The sequence below is a fragment of the Drosophila erecta genome, unplaced genomic scaffold (genome assembly GCF_003286155.1).
Source record: "Drosophila erecta strain 14021-0224.00,06,07 unplaced genomic scaffold, DereRS2 tig00000021-arrow-pilon, whole genome shotgun sequence".
Classification (NCBI taxonomy): Eukaryota; Metazoa; Arthropoda; class Insecta; order Diptera; family Drosophilidae; genus Drosophila; species Drosophila erecta.
Genome location: NW_020825198.1, coordinates 5,285,408 through 5,310,265, shown reverse-complemented (window position 1 = coordinate 5,310,265; position 24,858 = coordinate 5,285,408). Strand labels below are relative to the sequence as shown.

The 24,858-nt window shown below is 46.2% G+C and overlaps 5 protein-coding genes across 12 annotated transcripts in view; 2 read left to right on the top strand and 3 right to left on the bottom strand.

Moving 5' to 3' along the window:
* Positions 1-2,937, top strand: part of LOC6545518 (division abnormally delayed protein) — a 63,934-nt gene extending 60,997 nt beyond the window's left edge. The window contains exons 7-9 of the mRNA XM_001971559.3: positions 497-701; positions 764-902; positions 977-2,937. Of these exons, the coding sequence (XP_001971595.1) occupies positions 497-701; positions 764-902; positions 977-1,131 (499 nt within the window). The 3' untranslated portion in view covers positions 1,132-2,937. The remainder of the gene's footprint in view (positions 1-496; positions 702-763; positions 903-976) is intronic.
* LOC26526207 lies at positions 2-490 on the bottom strand. Its single transcript, XM_015158754.2, has 2 exons — positions 299-490; positions 2-238 (listed from the first exon to the last, which is right to left on the bottom strand). The coding sequence occupies exons 1-2, from the start codon at positions 380-382 to the stop codon at positions 110-112; spliced, it is 213 nt and encodes a 70-aa protein (XP_015014240.1). The 5' UTR covers positions 383-490; the 3' UTR covers positions 2-109.
* Positions 2,938-3,469: 532 nt separating the features above from the next.
* Positions 3,470-6,164, top strand: LOC6545517 (DNA replication licensing factor Mcm7). Its single transcript, XM_001971558.3, has 5 exons — positions 3,470-3,639; positions 3,703-4,072; positions 4,140-4,641; positions 4,705-5,762; positions 5,824-6,164. The coding sequence occupies exons 1-5, from the start codon at positions 3,609-3,611 to the stop codon at positions 6,023-6,025; spliced, it is 2,163 nt and encodes a 720-aa protein (XP_001971594.1). The 5' UTR covers positions 3,470-3,608; the 3' UTR covers positions 6,026-6,164.
* Positions 6,165-6,190: 26 nt separating this feature from the next.
* LOC6545481 (transient receptor potential cation channel subfamily A member 1) lies at positions 6,191-16,260 on the bottom strand. 5 transcript variants are annotated; one of them, XM_026977490.1, is made up of 17 exons: positions 16,076-16,260; positions 15,000-15,192; positions 14,604-14,759; positions 12,295-12,451; positions 12,148-12,238; positions 11,896-12,091; positions 11,452-11,559; positions 10,558-10,746; positions 9,953-10,181; positions 9,301-9,881; positions 8,931-9,245; positions 8,724-8,834; positions 7,980-8,200; positions 7,447-7,924; positions 7,227-7,389; positions 6,896-7,168; positions 6,191-6,832 (listed from the first exon to the last, which is right to left on the bottom strand). In XM_026977490.1, the coding sequence occupies exons 2-17, from the start codon at positions 15,132-15,134 to the stop codon at positions 6,537-6,539; spliced, it is 3,699 nt and encodes a 1,232-aa protein (XP_026833291.1). In that variant the 5' UTR covers positions 15,135-15,192; positions 16,076-16,260; the 3' UTR covers positions 6,191-6,536. The 5 variants fall into 5 exon arrangements, with proteins under 5 accessions (XP_026833291.1, XP_015013769.1, XP_026833289.1 ...); XM_015158283.2 differs by lacking the exon at positions 8,724-8,834 and adding an exon at positions 8,386-8,493; XM_026977488.1 differs by lacking the exon at positions 16,076-16,260 and adding an exon at positions 13,113-13,310 and having other exon boundaries at positions 15,000-15,190.
* A 1,115-nt stretch (positions 16,261-17,375) lies between these two features.
* LOC6545480 (fer-1-like protein 6) lies at positions 17,376-23,585 on the bottom strand. Of its 4 annotated transcripts, XM_015158277.2 has the most exons (14): positions 23,286-23,585; positions 22,864-23,222; positions 22,689-22,812; positions 22,448-22,625; positions 21,940-22,388; positions 20,625-21,877; positions 20,389-20,560; positions 19,129-20,335; positions 18,940-19,076; positions 18,522-18,703; positions 18,274-18,394; positions 17,871-18,161; positions 17,712-17,812; positions 17,376-17,648 (listed from the first exon to the last, which is right to left on the bottom strand). In XM_015158277.2, exons 1-14 carry the CDS (start codon positions 23,583-23,585, stop codon positions 17,471-17,473), a joined length of 5,052 nt encoding a protein of 1,683 aa, XP_015013763.1. In that variant the 3' UTR covers positions 17,376-17,470. The 4 variants fall into 4 exon arrangements, with proteins under 4 accessions (XP_015013763.1, XP_015013762.1, XP_026832749.1 ...); XM_015158276.2 differs by having other exon boundaries at positions 21,940-22,275; positions 22,448-22,812; positions 23,286-23,575; XM_026976948.1 differs by having other exon boundaries at positions 19,129-20,325; positions 21,940-22,275; positions 22,448-22,812; positions 23,286-23,562.
* Between the last annotated feature and the right edge of the window lie 1,273 nt (positions 23,586-24,858).

Below are 24,858 nucleotides of genomic sequence, written 5' to 3'. Positions count from 1 at the left end.
GTGAGTATTCAGACGATGCCACAAACTGTATTGATTGGGTTCGGATTGAGCTAGCTACTACATTGACTGACCAAACTGTGACCTAAAACGTATAGTGTCCTGGCGAGGATTAACGCTTCTTGGGCTTTGTGATCATGGCGATCACGTCCTTCAGCAGGCAGTAGTACAGCGGCGTCACGATGGCCACAAAGAATATCAAATTGGCGAAGAATCCATTCTTCACTGGCACACGACAGCCCTGGAAATTTACAAAATATATAATATATTTTAATGTAACATAAATTGTTTTAAAACCCACATGTCGAGGTACTGGCGCAATTGGGCGAGCCAAACAAAAGTCGTGCGCCAGACGATGCATCCACAAAACCAGCTCCTTAAACATGTTGTTTATCTGTATCTTATTGAGTATATAAGCGAATCAATACGCAATAGTTGTTATGGGAAATAATGAACTGAAAAAACAAGCTTACTAAGTGAATCACTGGTTCATTCACAGCTTCTGTGACGAGCAGCACTCTCGTGAGGATCACTCCTGCTGGTCAGGCGATCGTTTCGGAGACTACACCCAGCTGCTGATCAATCCGGGCACTGATAGCCAGCGGTATAATCCGGAGGTGCCCTTCAATGCGAAGGCTCAGACCGGCGAGCTGAACGAGCTGGTCGACAAGCTCATCAAGATCCGCAAGAGCATTGGAGCTGCGGTAAGCTTGGACTACCACTTGGTCGCTTGGAATTTGATTCATGTTCGTGTACACCCCAACAGGCACCATCCAACAGCATACAGGCGACGCACGACATCCAGAATGACATGGGTGAGGGCTCCGGCGGCGGAGAGGGCCAGATCGGCGACGATGAGGAGGAGTATGGAGGCGCCCATGGCTCCGGAGATGGTTCCGGCGATGGTAAGTTGTTGCACATCCCAAATAGATTGTTAGACTATGCATTCCTGTCAATAACTTCTTGCTTTTATTTGCAGGACCCCACACGCCCATCGAAGAATCCGAAGGCACCACCACCAACCAAGTGGAGTCGCGGGACAGCAGCAAGGGCAGTGGGTCCAACCCACTGGAAGCCACCGCGACGTGGATGCTCCTCACTCTAGTCACAATGCTCTTCAGTAGCTGTAGTTAAGGATGCTGCCCCAGCCGAGGGAGTGAACACAGAAAACGCAATGCGCCCCACTGTGCGAGGGCGGGTAGTGAGGTAACCACAACAGAAGAGCAACAGCAACAGCAACCGCAGATGCACACGAATCGAGTTAAATCATGAATTAATAACTATTATCATTATTATTATTATTTGTGTAATTCTTAAGTTGTTACAAGTAATTTATAGGCCCTAAGCGCATTCATCTAGCAATCGACTAACAACTTACACAACCACCATCGAAACTTGAAACCTTGAAACGCCTGAAGCGCACCTCTCCTTCTAGCTTTTCCAAATTTAGGGCTCATCGAATTTCCATGCCGAATCCAACTAGACTTGTGTGCCATATAAATGCGTTGGATATTTGCATACGAATCGAGCAATTGCTAAACACAACTAACTATAAACGAAAATTAAACTAAATAGGCTCGGAATCGAGCAGAATCCCCTTCCATAGAGTGTGCAGTTTGTTCAGATACATGTTAATATATATAGCGTACAGTACACAAAGCTCAATGTTCAAAGCAAGTTGTTCCTTTTCGGTGTAATTACACAAGTAAACAGATGCGAGAAACCAGAAATCTAAAATCAGAGGCGTGGCACCACATTCAATGGCTAGTTTTTTTGGGGCGATCACAAAATATTAAATACGTAAATACGTAAAGGATATAAATCTGTTAGCTGTAGCTCAATGAATGTTAAACTAAAGCGAAATTATTGTTGTCTACACCTTTCGAACTGAACGAATGCGAACCATTTATAAATTGATTAATTGGATAGTCGACGCGAAATGCATACGAATGGAATTTAGTTGAGCAAACGCACGGAAAAACTAGAAGACTTACAGCTTTATACGCAAACAAAAACGAAAAAAAACGAAGGAAAATCGATGAAAATCTATTGATATATATACATACGTATATTATATGTAGCAATACTTAAATTATATGAACAAAGGGAGAAGACGACCTTGGGGAAAAATGGAAAATGGAAAATGGAAAAATGTCATAAAATGCATTCAGCTAATTAGAGTTTACAGAGCACTTGGATTTCTTCTTGGGGAGAGAGTGCAGAAAATGCAGAGTTCAGCGCACAAATCACAGTTCGCAAATTTGCAATTTCAATCGAAACTAATGTTGCAATCTTACGGATACTTTACAGTGGGGCAGAGCGCTGCTGAATCAAATCCAGAGAGCAGCGCTGGCGGCACTCTAAAAAAACAAGTAAATATATATATATACAAATGAATATGAAATATGCATTAATACGAGTATGGCGCCAGCGATAAGAATGAAGTCTATATATATACACATAAATGAATTAACTAATTAAATCGTAAATATATGCTAGTGCGTAAACGTAACGATTAGCGCGTAATGTGTAAAAAGCAAACAGTTGAACGAAAACAACAAATTTAGTTAGTAGCAAATTAACAAAGGAAACGCCAACTGCCGCCGCACACAAATTGGCATATACATACATATATCGCATATACACTTCGATCCGATCGAAATTAGATCGTAGTGTGCCGGCGCGCTGGTTGAACTATGTATAATTATTATTTGTATCATTATTATTTAACTATTGCATGTGATTAATAATATTTAAGTTAAACGTAAACGCAACATATTAAATTGTAACTTATGTATACCGCAAAAGCAGCCGCAATGTGCGAAAAATCAACGTTGTAAATCAATTCGGAGGTAACCAATGCGAATCGAAAATTGCACTAAAAATAAATGTACTACTTTTAGATGCCTAAAAACCAATAAATAATTATGTAACAGGAAACGCAAGTCCAACAAGTTTATTGAAAGCGATACGCAATAGTGCTATGAGTGTAACGGCAGACAAGCGAAAATGAGAACTTTTGTAAATTTCATTTAAAACCTGAATAAACGTCAATATTTGAAATTCAAATTTAGCGCGTTTTTATGCAAGCAGGTGGCAGCGCCAACAAACAAACGCAGTTGACACACACATGTAGAAATCGGGGTGGCAGCTCGCAACATATGTAGAAATCAGAATGGCAGCTCGGACGTGTATGAAAATACTCTACACTAAAATGACATGTAGAAAATAATAAATGTCAGACATTTAAGAAGTATTATCGTTTTTCCTGTAATATTCGCTAATAAGAGGGTAATAATTATTTATGTTTATATCCGAGTTCTCATTTATGGATTTGATTGATTTATATCTACAAAAAGGAATTGTTAGACACAAAAATATACATTCTACATATTTATTGCTTTAGAAAAATAGCGATGTATTGATACATTCAAATATTTTCACATCCCTAGCTTCAGTGCCATCTCTAATCAAACGCGTTTTTGGCGGGAAGCGTTTACATTATTTTCCCCGCATTTCCCAGTAAACAGCGTCCCACAAAACATCTTTCGCAAGCAGCTGTCCTAAAGTTGTAGTCCCATTGTTGAAAGCACAACAGAAGCAAGCGCAAAATGGCTCGACGAGATTATGCCCAAGACCGAGGTAAGTGCAAGGATGTCTTAATCTTGACGAGGCATCACGCATCTAATGTTTGTTGACTTGCAGAATCTATCAAGACCTTCTTGTCGGAATTCTGCAAGTGCGACGATGATGGCAAAAAGGAGTTCGTCTACGGATCCCAGCTGGTGAAGCTGGCCCATCGGGAGCAGGTTCTGATCACCATAGATCTGGATGATCTGGCGGAATTCAATGAAAGTCTCGCGGAAGCGGTGATCGACAATTGCCGGCGATACACGTCCATATTCAGCGATGTGATTGCCGAACTCCTGCCCAGCTACAAACAGCAGGAGGTCCACGCCAAGGACGCTTTGGATGTCTACATCGAGCACCGCTTGATGATGGAGTCCCGCACCCGGAATCCCATGGAACAGCGCGATGAGCGGAACTCCTTCCCCTCGGAGCTGATGAAGCGATTGTAAGTGTCTCTATTGGGCAGTTTTCGCATTTTACCCCCAACTCCGTTTTCTGTTTCGCTCATTTAGCGAGGTGGGCTTCAAGCCACTGTCCACGGAGAAGGCGCACTCTATTCGCGAGGTGAAGGCCCAGCATATTGGCAAACTGGTGACGGTTCGTGGCATCGTAACACGCTGCACGGAGGTCAAGCCCATGATGGTGGTGGCCACCTACACATGCGATCGCTGTGGCTCGGAGACGTATCAGCCAGTCAACTCGCTATCTTTCACGCCCGTGCACGATTGCCCTTCGGATGATTGCCGAGTGAACAAAGCAGGAGGACGGCTGTATTTGCAAACCCGCGGCTCCAAGTTCGTCAAGTTCCAGGAGGTCAAGATGCAGGAGCACAGCGACCAGGTGCCCGTGGGCCACATTCCACGCAGCATGACCATCATGTGCAGGGGTGAGGTCACCCGTATGGCCCAGCCTGGTGATCACATTGTGGTCTCTGGAGTGTTCTTGCCACTGATGCGCACTGGTTTCGCCCAGATGATTCAAGGTCTGCTCTCAGAGACATTCCTCCAAGCTCATGTGAGTTACCACGTTTAAATCCAACAAATATAAATTGTTAATGTATTGTTACCTTCGTTATAGCGCATCATCTGCATCAACAAGAACGACGAGATCTCGGACAAAGATGCCGAGCTGACTCCAGATGAGCTGGAGGAATTGGCCCAGGATGACTTCTACGAGCGCCTGGCCACCAGCTTAGCTCCCGAAATCTATGGCCACTTGGATGTGAAGAAAGCGCTGCTGCTTCTGTTGGTCGGAGGAGTTGACAAGCGGCCCGATGGCATGAAGATTCGTGGCAACATCAACATCTGCCTAATGGGAGATCCCGGTGTGGCCAAGTCGCAGCTGCTGGGCTACATTAGCCGATTGGCTGTGCGGTCCCAGTACACCACAGGACGCGGTTCCTCAGGGGTGGGTCTCACGGCTGCTGTGATGAAGGATCCCCTCACAGGCGAGATGACACTGGAAGGAGGAGCTCTTGTGCTGGCCGATCAGGGAGTCTGCTGCATTGACGAGTTCGACAAGATGGCGGATCAGGATCGTACAGCCATTCACGAGGTGATGGAACAGCAGACCATTTCGATAGCCAAAGCAGGCATCATGACGACCCTGAATGCTCGCGTTTCCATCCTGGCCGCTGCTAATCCCGCCTTTGGACGCTACAATCCTCGTCGCACCGTGGAGCAGAACATTCAGCTTCCTGCGGCCCTGCTGTCCCGTTTCGATCTGCTGTGGCTCATCCAGGATAAGCCGGATCGGGACAATGATTTGCGATTGGCCAAGCACATCACCTATGTGCACAGCCACAGCAAACAGCCTCCCACGCGAGTCAAGGCTCTGGACATGAATCTCATGCGGCGCTACATCAACCTGTGCAAGCGCAAGAATCCAACTATTCCGGATGAGCTCACCGACTACATTGTGGGCGCTTATGTGGAGCTGCGTCGGGAGGCGCGCAACCAGAAGGATATGACCTTCACCTCGGCCCGTAACTTGTTGGGAATCCTGCGACTGTCGACCGCTTTGGCTAGGTTGCGTCTATCCGATAGCGTGGAAAAGGATGATGTGGCTGAAGCACTGCGTCTGCTGGAAATGTCCAAGGACTCGCTCAATCAAATTCACGAGCACCAGAAGGGACAGTAAGTATTTCAAAGGTTGTAAGTAAATCCCTTTGCTTACAAGAATATTTTTTCGTTTCAGTGTTCCCAACACCTCGGATCGCATCTTTGCCATCGTTCGAGAACTGGCTGGCTCTGGAAAGGCAGTCAAAATCGCCGACATCATGGACCGCTGCACAACCAAAGGATTCAAGCCCGACCAGGTGGACAAATGCATCGATGACTACGAGGAGCTCAATGTCTGGCAGGTCAACATGGGACGCACGAAGATCACATTTATGTAGATCGCCTGCTTCATCGCACATCTTATTTTAGTGAATAAGTTTATATCTTTTTATCGCCAATCGTTAATACTACTCCATACATTGTCACTTTACCATTTATCATTGTCATAAATAAATAGGCCTTTTGTATTTGACCTAAGAACTGTATCTGCTTTGTTCCAAAATGCATACCTTTTCTTCTGGTTAATATGATTTTATTTTATATAGTTGTTAAAAGACATCCAAATAACAATGCACACTTTTGCAAATCGCATTTAAAACTACAATAGATCTGTTGAATTCCACAGCTTACTCAAGTTACGAAAACAGCCCATGATCCTTGCCTATAAATTCGATGTATTAATCCTCTAAGGACCTCACACAATACGATCTCCACATGCACACACACGATCCACGTCTCTGTGGGACAACGATTTACACACATATATAGATTAATTAAAATGGTGCAATTTTTCTAGTAAGAACGATACACAGATTTGTTATGAAGCCGAGTCCCTCAGAACGAAGGGATCTACATGCTCTTGTTGAAGCTCAAAGCGGCTCGTAGTTTATTCCGGACTCGTGGTGAGTTCCATCGATTTCCGCCCGCCGATCGCAGGCCGACTACGGATCGCAGCTCGTTTGGCGATATACCCTCGTCCACGTCATCCGCCTCCGTCTTGATCTCCATCTTTTGGACAATGAGCCGCACCAGCTGGTGTTGTTGCTCCAGCATCCGACTTATGTCGCGCAACTTTCGCCTCTGCCGTTCCAATTCCGCGTTGATGTAGTCATCGTTGTTGTCGAAGGATATGACGTCCATGGAGGCTGCATAGAAGTAGGAAGTGTATTGGAGGGACCTAGCACCACATCTTTTCCCAGACAACTTACAATCCTCGGTGAACGGATTCGAGAACCACTTGCGCAGGATAAAATCACAGAAGCCTAGCTTGCACTTGGTTTCATTGGGATACTCTATCAGCTCCATCTTGTCCACCCGCTGCAGCCAGACGTGGGGCAACTTCCGCTCCAGCTCTGTGTGGAGCACCACCTGCATGGCCAGCCGCTTCAGCTGGGCATTGCGACGCACTGACTCAATATCGCCGACGGCCAAACCGATGAGCAAGTTCATCAGGAGAATGGGCATGAGGATCATAAAGACGCCTGCCATCAAACACATGATAGCTGTTAAAGGAAAAGCAATGGCACAATCTGTACTTACTCAAAATCAAGAAGGAGGTCATGGGCACCTTCAACTGATCCCGGTAGTAGGTGTTCACATAGGTACCCACAAAGTCCAGCTCGCCCAGCATCATTGAGAAAGTTCGCAGCAAGGACATGGGTATGTTGGAGAAGGACAAGTGGTTCGGTTGGGGGTCAATGATCTAGGGCAAGAGTGGGAAATTACTACTTTGAATGGAAATGGAAATCAAACCACCTACCTTCGAAAGCAGTATGTAAAACGCCAGACCGAAGGCTATTATCAGTATGGAGAATACCATAAGCACTTTGATGAGCGTCTGCAGAATCTCCAGGAACATGACCACATAGATGCCGACCTGGTCGAATCTCTGCAGGAATAGGAGCAAACGGAACCAGGACAAAAACACTGCGATTGAGGCGGCCGAGTAATGTATGGTATTGATTCCTCCGTCCGGCTGAAATGCCGGTGTCACCATCACCAAAGCCGAGATGTACAGCACCCAGGATATCAAATTAACCGTCTCCAGGATATAGTGCAATTTCTGCTGGTATATCTGTATAAGTTCCCGCATCGAGTTGAGCAGTATATAGACCACGATGACCACCGCACAGAAAAGTATTGCAGTGGTTCTATTTATACGCTCTTCGCAGGAATCCAAGCGAATCTGGGATGCGACCGAGGGGTTCTGGGAGAGATTCATGGTCAGCTGCTCCCATCTGAAACATGGAGGTGTTGCTATATGTTTTCGTGGTAATATGGATCTGAACTCACCCCATATTGCAGTATTGACTCATCGTCTTGTTGTCGCCAGCCTTCAGTTCAATGTTGTTCATCATCAGCGAGGAGTAGATGGTTACAAAGACCAGGAATATCGAGTAGATCAGCAGGTTGGCCAGGTGAAAGTACTTCCCGTACGAGTTCCACTTCATCTGCAGATACTTCTGGCTGAGCGGATGGGCCAGCAGCTCCACCCTGCCATGGGTTACCATGGTCTGATCGGGGGATTTCAGGGAAACATATATCAGAAATGTGTAGGATATGGTCGCATAAACAGGCACACAACATACAAGATACAAAAGCAGGAAGGTGAGTCGGTTAGTGGGTTAGTGGGTTAGTTTCGGGGACGGTACACAATTGCAGAGCTCTGTGATCTTTAGGAGAGTTCGGGGACACTCACGTTCACCACGGCCAAAGGCGCAGGTCGCCACTTGGGGTCATTGAACTCTTTGCGCTTGGCCTCAATCTGTTCGGGTGTCTTTTGGTAGGGCCAAAACGAATATTTTATCTGGATGGTAACCAAGGCAATGAGTATCGATGCATGATCTAAACGATTATTATGAATTATGGATCGTGAAGTGCCCGCTAAGCCTCATCCTACAACTGACTATGTGCAACAGCCCATCCTCCCATCCTACAGGTACCCCAAGATCGTGTAGCAAGGCCAGGAAGAAGGAGCAACACGAGAAAAAAAACGAGCATGCAACAGATCTGGGCAGGAGCCCAGTTTCCGCTTACATTCAAAGCCGGCAACGGAATGGGACTGGCGGTCGTAACCGACTCTCCGGTTTTCTCATCAATCTTGGCAAACATAAAGGGGCATTGCAAGAATGCGAAAGAGTACTTGATCTGGTCACGGCGATGTCAATGGGGGCAAATAGAAATCATTAGCTTCGATGGAGTGAGTTGATGATTAGGGTTCACCCTGGGCAACCGGCAACTTACGTAGAAACTCTTTGAGTCCTTCTTGCAGTTGGCCTTGGTGATGCACTTGTCCTGCACCGCCTCGAACACCTTGGGCATGGAGGCGATCAGGGCCAGGGTCACGCACGGATGCTTGTCCGAGCGCAGTGCCATCACCTCGTTGGCCCGCTCCTCGTGGGTCACCATGGCCAGGGCAGCCTCCGGATACTTGTAGTAGATGGCGTAGTCGATGGCACTCATGTCCAGCACGTTGTAGACCAGCTTACAGCCCATGGACATCAAGACGGAGATCGCATGGGGCTTGTTCTCCATGGTGGCCAGGTGGAGAGCGGTGTTCTAAATTGTTAAAGGTTATCTATATTAACCCGAATTCCCAAGTATGCTCACTCACCCCATCCTTGTCCACCTGATCGAGCAGGTGCGAGTGCACCGAGTGCAGCAGCTCGATGGTCTCGGTGTATCCGGACATGGCCGCCAGCTGGAGAGGATTGCGTCCGGTGTGGTCCCGATGGAGCAGGGCCCCTCGATTGAGCAGCAGCTGCACCACTCGTGTGTGTCCTTGCTGCGAGGAAATGTGCAGTGGTGTCATCCCTGCCCCGTCGCTCTCGTTGATGATGAAGGATCCCTTCTCGGAGTCCAAGAGCTGCCGCACCGTATTGTACCTTCCGTAGCGAGCGGCAAAGTGCAGCGGACTCTCGTTGTTGTTGTTCTTCAGATTGATGCAGGCGCCCAGTCGAATGAGGTTCTCCAGCGACCGGATGTGCCCATCCCGACTGGCGTAGTGCAGCGGCGAGCAGCCCATGCTGTCCTTCTCGTTGAGCAGCAGCTTCAGCTGCGCCTGCGTCTGGCAATTGGCCACCTGGTCGGCGAAGTCCGTCAGCCGCCCGCCGTTCATGATGACGAAGTGCAGCACATTGCGGGCGGCGGCGTCCTTGACACTGATGCACGCGCCCAGGCGAATCAGTAGGTGGACTGCAACAATGGCACGGCCATAGTTCAACTTTATGAAAACCAAGGGTTTATTTTATTGGCAACTAGCTCACCTGTTTTCCAACCGCTTCGCGATGCCGCCAAGAGCAAGGGAGAGCGGTGCTCCTTGTCCAGGGCATTGATGTCCGCGCCCTCGGCCACCAGATAGGACACGATGTCCGGATGGTCGAACATGGAGGCGCAGTGCAGCGGCGTCATCTTCTGCACGTCCGTGCAGCTCAGACAGAGTCGCTTCTCCATGGGCTGCATCTCGAACATGAGCTTCACAATATCAATGGCGCCCTGTAACAGAAAAAAATGAACAGAAGCGGAAATGGAAATGGAAAACTCTGTCCGAATCATTCATCCGCAGTATTTCGCTTTGTTTTGTTAGCGGCAAAGTCACGTTCTGCTTAGCGAATTTGCATAAGAATTTGTCAAATTAAAGTCAACTCAGGACACAAGACACGAGGCGAAACGAAAGGAATCGCCAGGAAACCAACCACACAGCCACTTTTACCGCCCATTGGAAATGCTGTTTTCCTTACTGCTCGCTTACTGGCCAAGAACGCCTTGTTTGCTCAACGCCACGTGGAAATATGAGAGTTTTCGATTGCTTGGCAGCCCGTCAGTTGGTCGCCGCTGCAGGATTTCCCACTCCCACTCCACATCCACTCACCTGGGCACAAGCCAGGTGCACTGGCGTCGAGAGATCGTGTTGCTGCGTGGATATCTTGGCCCCGGACTTGAGGCACAGCTCCACAGCCTTGATGTCGCCACCATGGACAGCCGAGTGGAGCGGCACATTGCCCTCCGAGTCGTAGAAGGATATCATCTCCTCGCGGGTGCAGCCGCGCTGCTCGCCCCACTGCAAGATGGAAATGGAAAACATTGATGAGCTTATTCCTGCTGAGATTTTCCGTAAGAAAATGAAATTAATAGAGTGCTTTGCGTCACCGTTCTCGTATTAATCCTCAGAGATCCCAAGACAGCTCTTAAAAGCGGGGGTAACCAACAATAACCACAGATTAAATTCCAATTAAAAACTTGAACAAGTAATTCTACGCAGTGATGGTGCAGTCTAAGATATACCTTAAAAACATTAGTTGATCTACATAAACTAGCTCAATAAAAACAATAAAAATAACACATAAATCCTTGTTTCCAATGCATTCACTTTCGGGCTTCCTAGAAATGTCTCAAACCGCGCAGAAAACTGTTGTCCAAGTGAATGACCGACCCGCCTGAGTTATCCAACATCCGATATTTTCTGCAGCTTAAAATTTTGTGGAAAACATGTTGTTCTCCTTGCCTACCAGCACTCGCCAGCCAGAGCGGCCCATAACAAATTTGATACTTTTTAAAGGGGACGCCGACAACGCGGCGTATACGCAACATCAATCAAACCAAGCGAAAATAAACTGAAGACGAAAGTTCAGGATGAGATGGGGTAGGGCAAAGGGAATCAAGCAAATCGGTTCAATGTCCAGTGGGGATCAAAGCTGGAGGAGATGACATAGTTGGAGCATGCAACTGGGGCAGTGCGAATCGGGAAATGGAAGGGATTACTTGCCTGGAAGAAGACCTCCATTGTCTTGGAGCTGGCATTCTTGGCCGCTTCGTGTATGGGATAATAACCATTGTTACAGGGCTTACGTGGGCATGCATCGAACTCAGTTATCTGCAAGATACGATGAGTTATTGTAAGCAAATATAAATGCCGCTAATACAATATGCTAGCAATAGAACACACACACACACCCTTCAATATTTGGGTCTAGCATAAAAGCAGGCAAAACAATTTTCTTCTACTGCGGATACCAACCTTTATTTTTCATGTGCTCTATGATAAATTAAACTTTTGTACGGATGAGTGTGTGTCATGTGATGCGGGTGAGGAATGTTGATTAATGGCTTAATGTAAATCAAAGCAATGCAAATAAAATGCATGAGTAAGTACAATGGCGAACGTAAAAGGCAATCGAATGAGACGATTGGCAAAACTCACACCACTTACCAGGATGCGAGCGCACTCCTCGTGGTCGTAGATGGCGGCCAAATGCAGAGCGGTGCGTCCGTGCTCGCCGCCCTGCTGGATGTCGATGACATTGCGGTACTGGCCCATCACGCGAAGGGACTTCACCTTGTTCAGCTCGGTGGCCAGGTGCACTGGCGCCTGCTTCTTCTCGTTCAGCACTCCCGTGTCCACTGGGCTGCAAGGATACTTTTAGGTTGCAGCGCGCTCAGTCAAGCAGGTTAAGCCACTTACATGGACAATAGATAGTCCAGGGCGTCGTAGGCATCGCTCTCCACGGCGATGTGGAGTGGGGTATTGCCGGCATTATCCTTCGCATTAAAGTCTGTAAATCACGCCTGATAAGGAGTCATGCCTAATGGCCCTCAGCCTCTCACTTACCGCCATTCTGGTCGCGAATGTACCGCAGAATGTTAACCCTATTACGGGCAGCCGCCTGATGGGCAGCCGTTCGTCCTTTCGCATCCTTCAAGGCGATGCGCGAGTTGTCCGCCATGAAAAGGCGCTTGAAGTCGTCGAGGTTTCCGGACTCGGCCGCCTGAAACAGCAAAAACAGGCGTCTTTCACTTCGCAGCAGCATCAGTAGAAACACTAAGCTCTGTTTGGTCAGCCAGCACTGGGAAAAACTAACTAACTAACTGCTTAACTAAGAGGAAGTTACAATTTAACCATTTAACTTTTAATCACTGCCTTTGAACTATTGAACAACATCTTTGCGCGCCATCTGTGTAACTATATAAAATATTTAGAGTCCTAAGCTTCCTGGTCAATTAATTTAAAAGTCATTACAGCACGAGATTCTTTTGCATGCAATTTAATTTTCCCTTTCATGTTTGTATTATAAAGGTGCTCTGCTATTTCAAGGCGAAGGTCTACTTTCATTTACTTTCTCTAAGAGCATTCTGTTTGACTTTCGTAGTGCAAAACATCGTCCTACTGCAAAGTGTCAATAGATTTTAGGACATTAACGCCTTCCGGCGACTGAGTAATTTGATTGTCCTTCCTGTTCTTGATGAAAAAAAAGAATTTGAAAACACTGTACTGGTAAATTGTATGGCGTTTTCTGGAAACGTTTTTCTGTGCAGGAGTGAAATTCTGTGAATCAGTTTAAAGGGGGAAAGAAAACTTTTCGCCCCCAGAGGGCTAATTTGGTGATTCGCTCGTGGCTAATTGAATGAGTTCGCCGCCAGCAGTTTTACCTCCAGATAGTCCACGATTGGTATCTTCGGCGCCGAGGACATCCGCAGGATGCGTGCCCACTTTTTGGGCAGGTTGAGCGGCGCCATTGCATTCATTTCCGATTCGCGGGCACAGCTGCCCATCAAGAAGCGCAGCGCACTGGCGAAGTCTTCCCTCTTAGGAGTCTCCGTCTCCTTGTCGCCCGAAGTCATTGTCCACTTTAATTACATTTGTGTTTAGCTAGTGGATTAACTCTTGGTGTCCCCACAGCTCCGTGGACATCGGGCGAAGTTTCGAGAGTGCCTGACTTGTTATGGATTTTTCTGATATAATTTCCATATGCGTTTGCCTTCCGCCTTCTGAATTCTGCTTTGATTTCCTGCCTTTACGTGCTGATTCAATGGCACTTTGATTCCAGTGGACATTCAATTAGAATGCGTTTGGCATTCCAGAAATAGCCTTTCTGTTGCGAAAGCTAGTAGTTTGGTTATGTGAGCTTCTGGACTGGGTTATTGCGTTTGGGGTTTTAAATCCGATCGAAACTCAGCTTGATTGCGATAATCAGAGAACTTGTAGCTGTGATATGCGTGTATTTCTTAAATTGCACATTTTTTATCCAATAAAGATGGTTTTTTATGTGCTTAATGTGTATAGCTTTGTTTTCAATATATTTTGAAAAATTTGCATAAATATTAAAAAAAAAAGTTCACTGTATATTTAATGTTATATTTGTACTGTTGAGTTTTTAAAAGTTCCTTTTTTAAGCCGCTTTCACTTTTTACTGCCTTGTCACTGACAAAAGGATGGCAGACGAATTTAAAATGTGCAAAATATCCTTGATGCTGCTTGGTTTTTGGATGAACTTGCTTTAATATGTCGTTCAGTTCGATTTCACAAGGCGTTATTGACTTAGATGACCGCCACAAATGTAATAAATGAAATTGCTGTGCCACTGATTTCAGCCAAGTTAACTTGATTTTTGGTAAGCTCGATGGAGGGTAAGTATCCAGAGGAAAAAGAGGTCGAGTCCTCGCGGGAAGAGTCGCTGAATGACTGAAATCTCGCACCAAGCACTCTTGCTTTTATAGCCAACAGGCGGCAGCTTCGGGTGCGTGTGGCACAGGTCCTTTGGAAAAGGATGTGCTTCGTGTTGTTCAACCGCTTGTTCAACCAGTCGCCAGTCAATGTGGGTTTCAATTTCAATCGTTCTTCCCATGCGCTGAATGTTTAAGGGACTTGTTGCGCCAATCACTACTAGTTAAATGCTTAAGGGGTCTATGAACTGCCTATTATAATAATTGAATTAAATAACTTAAGTTTCCTTCAAGACGGCATGACTTTCAGTACAAAATCTATTGACATTTTAGCAATAGTCTCTTTGGAGCTTCCTTGGCCGCTTCTCGAACATTCAAAGCACGAGGCGAGCAGCATTTAGCATGGCACTCGCTGCGGGAATTGCCTCGGGTCTTCACTTTGGAGAATTGCACGGACCCCATCCAGGATCTACTCACCCGCAATATCCTGAAGGGGCTGTCACGCAAGAGGCAGACCTCCGCCGGCGGTTCGGCTGGCAGGATGGCCTCCAGCGGCGTGTCCGCATCATCGCCATCGATTTCCATCCGCTTGGGACCCGCACTGCGCTCGATTATCATTGAAAATATCCAATACTGCAACGAGATGTCAGTAATGTCAGTACATTGGTTGGGCCAGTTGAGTTATGTTCGGTCGTAATTCATTTATGCGTGCTGTGTAATTATAAAACTGAATATTATACAACTAGTTCGAACGGAAGGTGGAGCAGGTATATTTCATTTAATTAATATATTTTTGTGTGGCTGCTTTGAAACCAATATTAATATTACTTGGATATTTTGTGTATATATGAGACTCCTTTTTGAGCCACCCACCTTGCTGTTCCGCCCGGTGCTGCCGCTGCTGTTGCTCCTGGGCTTGGGGAGCAGCTTCGGCTGGGCCTCCATGAGGTCGGGCGGAGAAAGGGCGCCGCACTGGCCACTGTAGACGCCGTTGTAGAGCTTGGGCATCCTGGCGGTGGTGCGATCCGTGGCCGCAGCTGTAATCGTAAAGGGTCGCTGGTCGCGACTGTACGCGGTGGTTAGTGCCTCGCTGGTATTTCGCAACTTATCACACATCATCGTGCGGCACAATCAGCGGACTAATTAGATACTGATTGGATTAGGCGGCTTGCAACGCGTAAAACGACAGCAAAACTAATTTAGATAACGCGTCCGTCACATATCGCCAGATATAGAAGATACAGGCGAGAACCATTTACTGGCTACAACTGTGTCGCACTAGAACTGAAGCGCAACTGCAACTAGGGCTAATTTGGTAGTAGCCCTTGGCCAATTTACACGCACTTAGAAGGCCACCGAGTCAATGGCCATTTGTCACTCGCCACATTTATAGCCACTGCCCGAGGGAATCGAACCCGGACTCCCTTTCGCGGGCCCATTAACTGGAACTGTCTAATTAATGGTTTGTTTATTTTCGCCACTCGACGGAAGAAATTTGCATAATGCCTAGCCTCCGCAAATCCAGACTTACTTAACTTCCTCCTGGCCCATTTTCGAACTGGTTTCGCCGAGCAAAGGATTCAGACTGCACGGCTACTCAAAGTACACAGATATTTCTAGGCGGCTATTGAACATTTAATTACATTAAACAGATATTATCAGATGATTTGCACGATTTCGGACTAATGAAATTAGTGGTACTGAGCCTCGGCTCTGATTATTTCTACACCCAGTTGGATGAGTTGACAAAAGTAGAGGCATTCGATTAGGCTAAGTGATGAAGGTGGGCAAATATCAGAGCAAACATGGGCCGCCCCTCGGGTAAATAAATCCCTCAATTAAGGGAACATTTTAAGGGGTTACTGGGGGTCAGACCGAGCGGATGTTATGAGTCCGTGTATTATTTATCATGGCTGTATTATTTAAATTTAATGAGATCCTTGTCTTACCTTAGCTATCTTGCAACTACTCGACTCCTAGCTCGTTTTTCCACACAGCGCGTTTGGTATTTCGTTGGTGAGCAGCGGACAGGTTGCACTTACATTTTCAATCGACTTTGAATTTAAAGAACTTGAACTTGATTTTGATCTCGGCCAAGACTAGAACGGAGCAAACGGAGCAGGCACAACTGCGGCAGCAGCAGGAATTTTCCGAGTATTTTCGCACCGAGTTTAACCGCATTTAAGGCTGCTTGCCATATGTTTCACTCTCGATCCTTTCCTGCGACGTGGAGGAAGCACTACAAGAACGCGACCAAGGACTCTGGACTCTGCCTGCAACGGCAAGGGGATGAAGTTAGAGGATATAGCTAAATTGTGTTGAAGCTTCCACAACACTGAGGGACTTCAGACACTTTAATTATGACACTAAACTAGCACCTTTTGCTGGGCAATTTGTGCAAAGGGTTTCTTATTCCTGGGCGTTTTCTGCTGACTGATTTGCGAACCGACAGCCTCGATAGCTGGACGCCAACTGAACCTGGCAGCCTTTGGGCCCTGTAGGTTTCCCGGCCGGAACAGTTCAGACCAGTTCGGGGCGGTCCTGATAAGCAATGGCAGCCCTTCGTCACTCTCGTCTCGTTTTGCCATTAGCACATTAACACCCCGGCACAATCAAGCCGATATAGATACCATATGCACACATGGACATCCACGACAAGCGAATCGCCACTTTTGTCACCCACATGGTGAAATACTAGTGAACCTCTGGGATGGTTCTGGATGATTCAAAGGGCTTCTAGGGTAAGAAGGAACTGGAGAAGTGATTTTGCTGTGTAGAATCACGTAGAAGATAGCACGATATTTTGTCAGTGTATTATCCGATTCTTCCCACCCTTAAGGATAAATTGAGCTACAGACTCAAACCAAAGACACTTCACTAGAATAGTTCTAGAATAATTCTAGTGTCTTTGCTCAAACTCACTATTTTAAGACGTCTTTCGACCATAAATAATTATCCTCAATGAGTATTTATTCATTTAAGAAACATACCTTTAAAGTCCCAACAAAGCCAGTTGCTTATCCACTTCGTACGACATTTAAAATATTGATTACCCTTAAATGCGTATATGTATACAATCTATTTAACTTCTTATATAAGCCGACGTCATAACTATTCAGTGGGGTTAAGTCCCAGTCCCAGCCACTATCGCATTCACCCCACTTTGGCACAGGAGATGGCTATTAGCCAATGAAATTAATTACTTTTTAAGTGACGGCGTAGCAGGGCAAAGAAACAAGCTAATTTATTGAAAAACTTTCAAAACGCAAGGTAAAATTCAATTTAGCGAACAACATCAACAAAAACAATTAAACAAACAGGAAGAAAGGAATAAAATGTAGTCCTTACTCCAGTGGAATGGTCATGAGTTTGGCCGGCAGATTGGAAAAGAAGAGCACCAATCCCAGGATAACGATCAATATGAGCAAAGTCCACAGGACATACTTCCGAATGGCGGGCCAGAGGATGTGCCGAAAGGATTTGCAAGGATGCGTTAATGGATTGAAAGAGCTGTCCGCTCTGCTAAAGATTAATTCAAAGAAAGCACTGTCAAGTTGAGCAAAATTAAAAACAGAGGCAACTTACTAAGGCGGCTCCAAGGCCATCGGTGGGTCCAGTCCACGACCAGCCGGCCGGTTGACAGCCTCCACATCCGTGCAGACTTCGATGCTCAGCTGCATTTTTCCCTGGAATCACTGAAGGGGTAACGGATAACAAGCCATGGATAAGCCCACCAGTACTCACATTTTGAACTGTTGCCTGGCTGCGTTGCGATGGATGTGCATTACCTTGCAGCGGAAACCAACCGTTGATGACCTTGCGTTTGAAGAGATTGATACGTTTCCTCTTCTTGGGATAGGGTTTACATAGCTGGGCAACTGGATACGGCACGTGCATGTTGGAGAGATTCAGCTCCAGGGCGCCCAGGTACTCATCCTTGGACAGCACATCCTTATCCCAGACCTGCAGATAGATAATGGGCGGCTTCTTGAACTCCATTTCCTCCAGCAGTCCCGCTTTTCGCCGGATTACCATCTGCAAAATGTATAAATTATATAAAGAGAAACGGGAGCTCGCGGAATAATTAATAGGAAACAGGCGCTGGCGTATTGTTTACCCTGACCAATTAGGCAAGGTCACGGCTTACCAGGTCCTCGTTGGGGGAATACTTCATGCCGAAGACCATGCGCCAATTAAATGCCGCATCTCCTGCAAATGAGCGGTAATGGATATCGGTCGATTGGCGCTTGTCCTCATCCTCGCACCATCTGCCAAGTACATCGAAAAACGTCGGTAATTGCATATCGTTTACGCGGATCCGCTTGTAACCCATGGGTAATAAGCAGCGCCCTCCGGTTTACCCCCACCCCCACACCCACACCCACATCCACTCACCCTATCACGTATACGTCGCTCATTAGTTTGCCAAAAATGTTTTTGTCGCCCGCCTGAATCCCGGCCAGATTCTTGACCACAACACGCACCTCGAAATCCGCGGGCGGCACTGGGGTGATATCGATGGGACTGGGCACGTAGATGTTCGCCTCGAACAGCTCTATCCACAGTTGGAGTTTGCCCTGGACAATGGGTGGCATTAGCACAATATGTAAAAACTCTAATTTTATATAAATCTATCTGTTATCAATGATGCGCTATTTGTAATGCTGTTTGTCACTGATTAGGTGGTTAATTTTGTCTAGACTCCTTATGGCAATACATGTACAGATATTTTTACTACAAATGAGTCACTTCATTGGGATAGGTAAGCGCGTAATTTGGTTAACTCATAAAAGCCTTTTGGTGTTTAAATTACCTGCTCGACATTGGGAAAATCATCTCGGCAAAGGGAGCGGGTTTCCACATGTTCGGGAACCAATTTGTATCCGAAAGATGGCAATTTATCCATGTTCTTGAGCACCGCCAAGCTGAGTCGCTCTTGCAGCTCCTCATCTAACATGCAATATGTAAAGATTCAGGAACTTATGATCGTTAAAAGACCCACCTTTTGAGATTACAGTTTCGTCCCCGAAGAGCATTCCATCCACCTCGATTACATTGCCATAATAGTAGGGCGCCTGGATGCCCCTTTTTTGGCACAGATCTATGAGAATTTCCGAGGGCAACCTCACATCGTGCCAGTGGTTATAGCCACTCTTTGTGTACTCGTTGGCCAAGCCCACTGTGGCCCGATGCCTAGTTCTCCAGCGATCCTCCAGATCGATGTTTGTCTGACCGATCACCTCGTCCTTGATCTTGTCGTGGTCATATACCATGACCTGGAGCATGTGATCGCCTGGTAGCGAAGCCTCCATTTCAAATAGTCGTCCGAAAACTGGGTTACTGCGGTTGGGTGAGAAGTGGGCTCTATCGGAGAGCGTCTTGCCGCCAAGGAACAGCTTTACATAGCAATCGGAGTCCCCTTTCACATCTCGAGGACGCATCTGGATACCCTGGACCACATAAACACGTACCAACAGCTTTACGGTACCACCCAGTGACTGGAGTGTGGACTGATGTCGAGGGTGTATAGGATTTGACATGTTGCGAACCATGTCGCCACCACCTCCGAGATCCTCCAGAACTGGGCACTGACATGGCGTCAGCTTGAGTTGCAGCTTTAGAGTGGCATAGATATCCTCTTTGGGTGGACCGTGCTTCTTAAACTTCACGCCGTGAACCAACTGGACGGGAACTGCCCAATCCTGGAGGTACCCAAACTGAGCCTGCTTCTCCAGCTCCTCGTAGTAGATAACCAGGCGATGCTTGTGCTCGTGGCACATTTCCGCCGCGCTCCAATACATTGAGTTGTAGAACTTTGTCCACCAGGTGAACTCCCGCTCCTCGACCAATTCGAGGTCATCCAAGTCATCATCGAACCTCAAAGCGTGACGATTGGCATAGGGCGCTGGGCGCAGACCCAAAGCAAAGAGCAGTCGCATCCACCAGCTGCTGATCCTCGAGGGCTTGGTCTCCTCCTCCTCCCACTCCAGTTCGTCTTCCTCGTCATCTTCATCCACACTAACCGTGGTGGAAGCTTCTCCAGAGACCTGCTCCTTCTTGAACACACACTTGAGGGTCCTGTCGCGTTGCAGGAAACTTGCGGAATTGGGTATAAGAGCTGCTCCCAGAGTGGACTCGCTGCTGAAGCCAGAGAGGAGCACATCGGTGGCTATAATCGCTGGCCAGTAATCCTGTTGATCTGGCAAACTCTAAGCGGGGTACTGTATAAGCTGGGCTTTACATTTCTACGACATTAACTCACAACCACTCCAGATGCGTAGGCCACCAAAAAGTTTATGCTGTTCCGGATGCGCGCTGTGGAGGGTCCACTGGCCAGGACCAGATCACCCATCATCACAATGATCTTCCGCTTTCCCGCAGAACTCATGCTGCTTTTGGAGTAATTGCGCAGACCCACAAAGAAAACCTCCAAGCTGTTAGGGGCAATAGATCAGAACTCAATAGATAGAATAGAATAGTTCAATAGATAGAACTCACACAAAATTCTGCATATTTGGCCTGATGGCCACTGGAATGCCCGTTGCAAGTTGTGGTTCCTTTTCAGCATCCTGCACAGTGGGTTCGATGGAGAGCTCAATGAGCTCGGCTGACATCAAAACCTCGGCTTGGAGAGTTCCTTTCCTGGCAATTGACACCCATTTCAGGGGAGGTGGAGTCAGGTACTTCAGTCTCTGTAGCTTCCGCAGCGGATTCTTTGAGCAGCTGAATACTCCTGAGTCCTCCCAATTAGAATCACTGGCCCGATCCTCGCTAATAACACTCATTGGCACACTTCCCATGCCCACAAGGTCTTCTGGTAGACTGCGTTCCGAGTTGTAGAATTCCAATGAAAGAAGAGGAGGGTTCTTTGAATACAGACCAATGCCTCCCGGTAGTGACACCCAGTTAAAGGTGATCACAGCATTCCAAATGGGTGACAGGGTTCCGGGAGATGTATACGTTTCACAGGCCTGATCGGCAAATAGGACCCGCAGATGGGGGTCACAGATGTTCTGCTTTTCACCACCAGGACGAATTTTGGCTTGATGTATGTAAACATGACAGAGAAAATGCGTCTGGCCAGGATTCAGGTGCCACAGCATGGGCTCAAAGTTGGTCCAATCTTCGTTGACGGCAGAAAGGAACTCCTTTCGCTCCCGTTCCACAACAATGGCTAGACATCCTGATACTATGGCTGTGGTGCAACCACAATTGGGGCAGGTGTGCGCACAACCAGGGGCCTTGAAGGAAAAGCTCTTTAGACGCCAGCAAAGGGTCTCCTGATCCAGATCCGCTTGCTGATTTCGTAGGTTCAGAAAGAGCTTGGCGTTCAGTCGGCAAACACCCACATCCTTGCCGGCTGCACTCAAGGAAAGCACCAGTTCTGGCCACTCGTCCTGGGTGCGAGCCATGCTGGAAAGAGCTCCGATTTCAGCTACCAAACGCTGTAGCTCATTGACCACGTCGGCAATGGAGGTGTCCAGGTGCTCCAGAAAGCAGCTGCGTAATTTGTGCTTAAGATGCTGAAGTTCCAGCGGCAACTTGGCGAAATACTCCAGGAGGTACAGCTGCCGGTTGATGTCCCAGGTGGTGCGCTGTGGCTGCACGTCGTGGTCGAAACGGTGGGCATCTAGGCCCTCCTTGATTCTGGTCAAAATGCTGCCCACAATGGCCTTCAAGCATCTGGCTTGCTCCTCATCCTGGAGTGGATATTTTCGTTGAAAGAGCTTGAAGGCGTCCAGTTCCGAACGCTGTCATTTAATTAAAATCATAGCCAATTACAATGTAAGGTGGGAAAAAGCGATGGACGTACCATATAATTGACCACATCCAGCATGAAGAAATCGCTTTCGTACTTGGCCCGATTGTCCGGCAAACGGACACGAAACAAGCAGGACCGGAAAGGTGCCTCCCGCCGGAAACTCTTCGAGTTCATTGTCGACCGGAATCGATCCAAAGGTGCCCTTAGCTGACCCTCCAGCACATTCGAGCTGTGTTCGGCCAATCGCGCAGAGATCTTGTATGCCGAGCCCGAGGTTAGGATGTGGTGACCCATTAGTGGAAGAAACTCAATCAGGTAGACATCGTCGTGCCAGAAACGCGTCTCATCCAGGCCAGGCACCGTCTTGGAGGACAGCGTGTGGGTGGGCTGGGAGTCCGTTAGCATTTCAGACCGAAGTTCCATTAGAAGACGACCCACATAGATCATAGGGTTGACAGGATCGTACAGATGCAAGTAGGTGGGTCCCAGGGAAGGAGTTCCTATTCAGTAGTCATACTTATTCAGTAGCTTTGGAGCCCCAAAATGACACATGACTCACCCTTAAACGCGATCTCCTCGAGGGACAACTCAAACTCAGCCACGCATTTCCATTGCAGATGCTCATGGGCAAAAATCAGGATGAGGAATCGCTGGGCCACCGACGGATACATCCAGGCAAAGTTGATCTCGTGGTTCCACACGGGCGTCGTCGTGTTCTTGGCCACCGGCGTTTTGCCCTTGAAAGGATGGAATCTGTACTTTAGAAACGGAAACATAAGTCAATGCCGAGAGCCAGATACATTGAAGCCGGCAAACGATACTTGAATCATGTAGTTGCTCTGCCTGATGAAGTAGCCCCGGTAAAAGGCGACGAAGTAGCGAATATTACTTGGGGCAAAGTTGCTCACGTTGGTCAGCAGATTTCTATGGATGCTCGGTTTAAGAGAAACATCTATAACTATGTCATATACCTACCTATCGATGTCATCGTAGTCATGGTCCACCGTCCACTTGTTCAGATGCTGGGGGTCCTGCTCCTCGGATCCGAGTGCATAAGACACCGGACTATGCTGGGATACGATGGCCAGATCGAGTTGCAGGTAGCCATGAGATGCAGCGGCATTTTCCAGGGCTTGGTTTTCTCCAATTGGTGCTTCCAGGCGACCCCACTTCTTGAAGTAACCATGATTGGTCTGGTTCCACACACTGTGTAGGTCCACCAGTAGCTCACCCACTACCACATTTTTCTTGTAGGTCATGTGTTTCTTCAGCTCAAACAGGATCGTTAAGCGTAGGAGTTCGGTTAACGTACAATGGAACTCGAAAACAAAGTACTGAGTAGCGGAAATATCATTGGAAAGTGTAATTGTATAAAGATAATTCCAGTGGAAACATACCTCATTGAAGAAAGGATTCTCGGTATTTGGAAAGGACTTGGTGCTCTTGGTCATTTTGTCCAGGCTTATCCGCACGTACAGTTCGCCGGAGGTCACTCCCACTTGGACAGCCTTGTGCACCGTGATGCAGATGAGAAACTCCTGCGGGGCACCTGCGAAACAGTCCTCCATGTAACTCATTATCTGACCAACTCGACTGGGAAAGGGGTCACGGGAATGGGCATTTTCAAAATAGCTTCGAAATCTGAGTGGAAAGCAAGTGCAACGGCTTTTCAGTGCTTTGTATGAGCAAAGGCTCATGGCTTGTTCGTTCAAGTCAGGATAAATTTTTGATTTTGTTTACAAGGTAAGCAACCTTCTCAAGTATTAACATTTTTTATAACAATAAATTTCATATGAATTTCATGTACGTTATGGTCTTTTATTGAGTTACTGTAAAGATTTTTAAAATAAAACAAGATAAAATGCTATAGTCGAGTTCCCCGACTATCAATCATCAAAAAATTTACAAAAAATTAAAAAAAAATTTATTCCTAAATTTGAATGCAGATATTTAGAGAATTGCGCCAGAAACATTTCGAGGTATGCCACTTCAAAATCCGATTAGGATAAGTTGAGTTATGGAGTTTAGAAGTTCAGCCTTAGGACATTTTTTAATTTTTTTGAATTTGTACAACATCATACATCAAAAAAATTACAAAAAAAAATAAAAAAAAAAATATTTCTATATTTGAATGCAGATATTTAGAGAATTGCACCAGAAACATTTAAAGGTATGTCACATCAAAATCCGATTAAGATAAGTTGAGTTATGGAGTTTAGAAGTTGAGCCTTAGGACATTTTTTAATTTTTTTGAATTTGTACAACATTATACATCAAAAAAATTACAAAAAAAAAATAAAAAAAAATTTATTTCTATATTTGAATGCAGATATTTAGAGAATTGCACCAAAAACATTTAAAGGTATGCCACTTCAAAATCCGATTAAAATTAGTTGAGTTATGGAGTATAGAACTTCAGCCTTGGGACATTTCTTTATTTTCTTGAATTTCTACATCACATACAAAAAATTACAAAAAAATTAAAAAAAAATACATTTCTAAATTTGAATGCAGTTTTTTAGAGAATTGCGCCAGAATCATTTAGAGGTATGCCACTTCAAAATCCGATTAAAATTAGTTGAGTTATGGAGTATAGAACTTCAGCCTTGGGACATTTCTTTATTTTCTTGAATTTCTACATCACATACAAAAAATTACAAAAAAATTAAAAAAAAATACATTTCTAAATTTGAATGCAGTTTTTTAGAGAATTGCGCCAGAATCATTTAGAGGTATGCCACTTCAAAATCCGATTAAAATTAGTTGAGTTATGGAGTATAGAACTTCAGCCTTGGGACATTTCTTTATTTTCTTGAATTTCTACACCATCACATACAAAAAATTACAAAAAAATTTAAAAAAAATACATTTCTAAATTTGAATGCAGTTTTTTAGAGAATTGCGCCAGAATCATTTAGAGGTATGCCACTTCAAAATCCGATTAAAATTAGTTGAGTTATGGAGTATAGA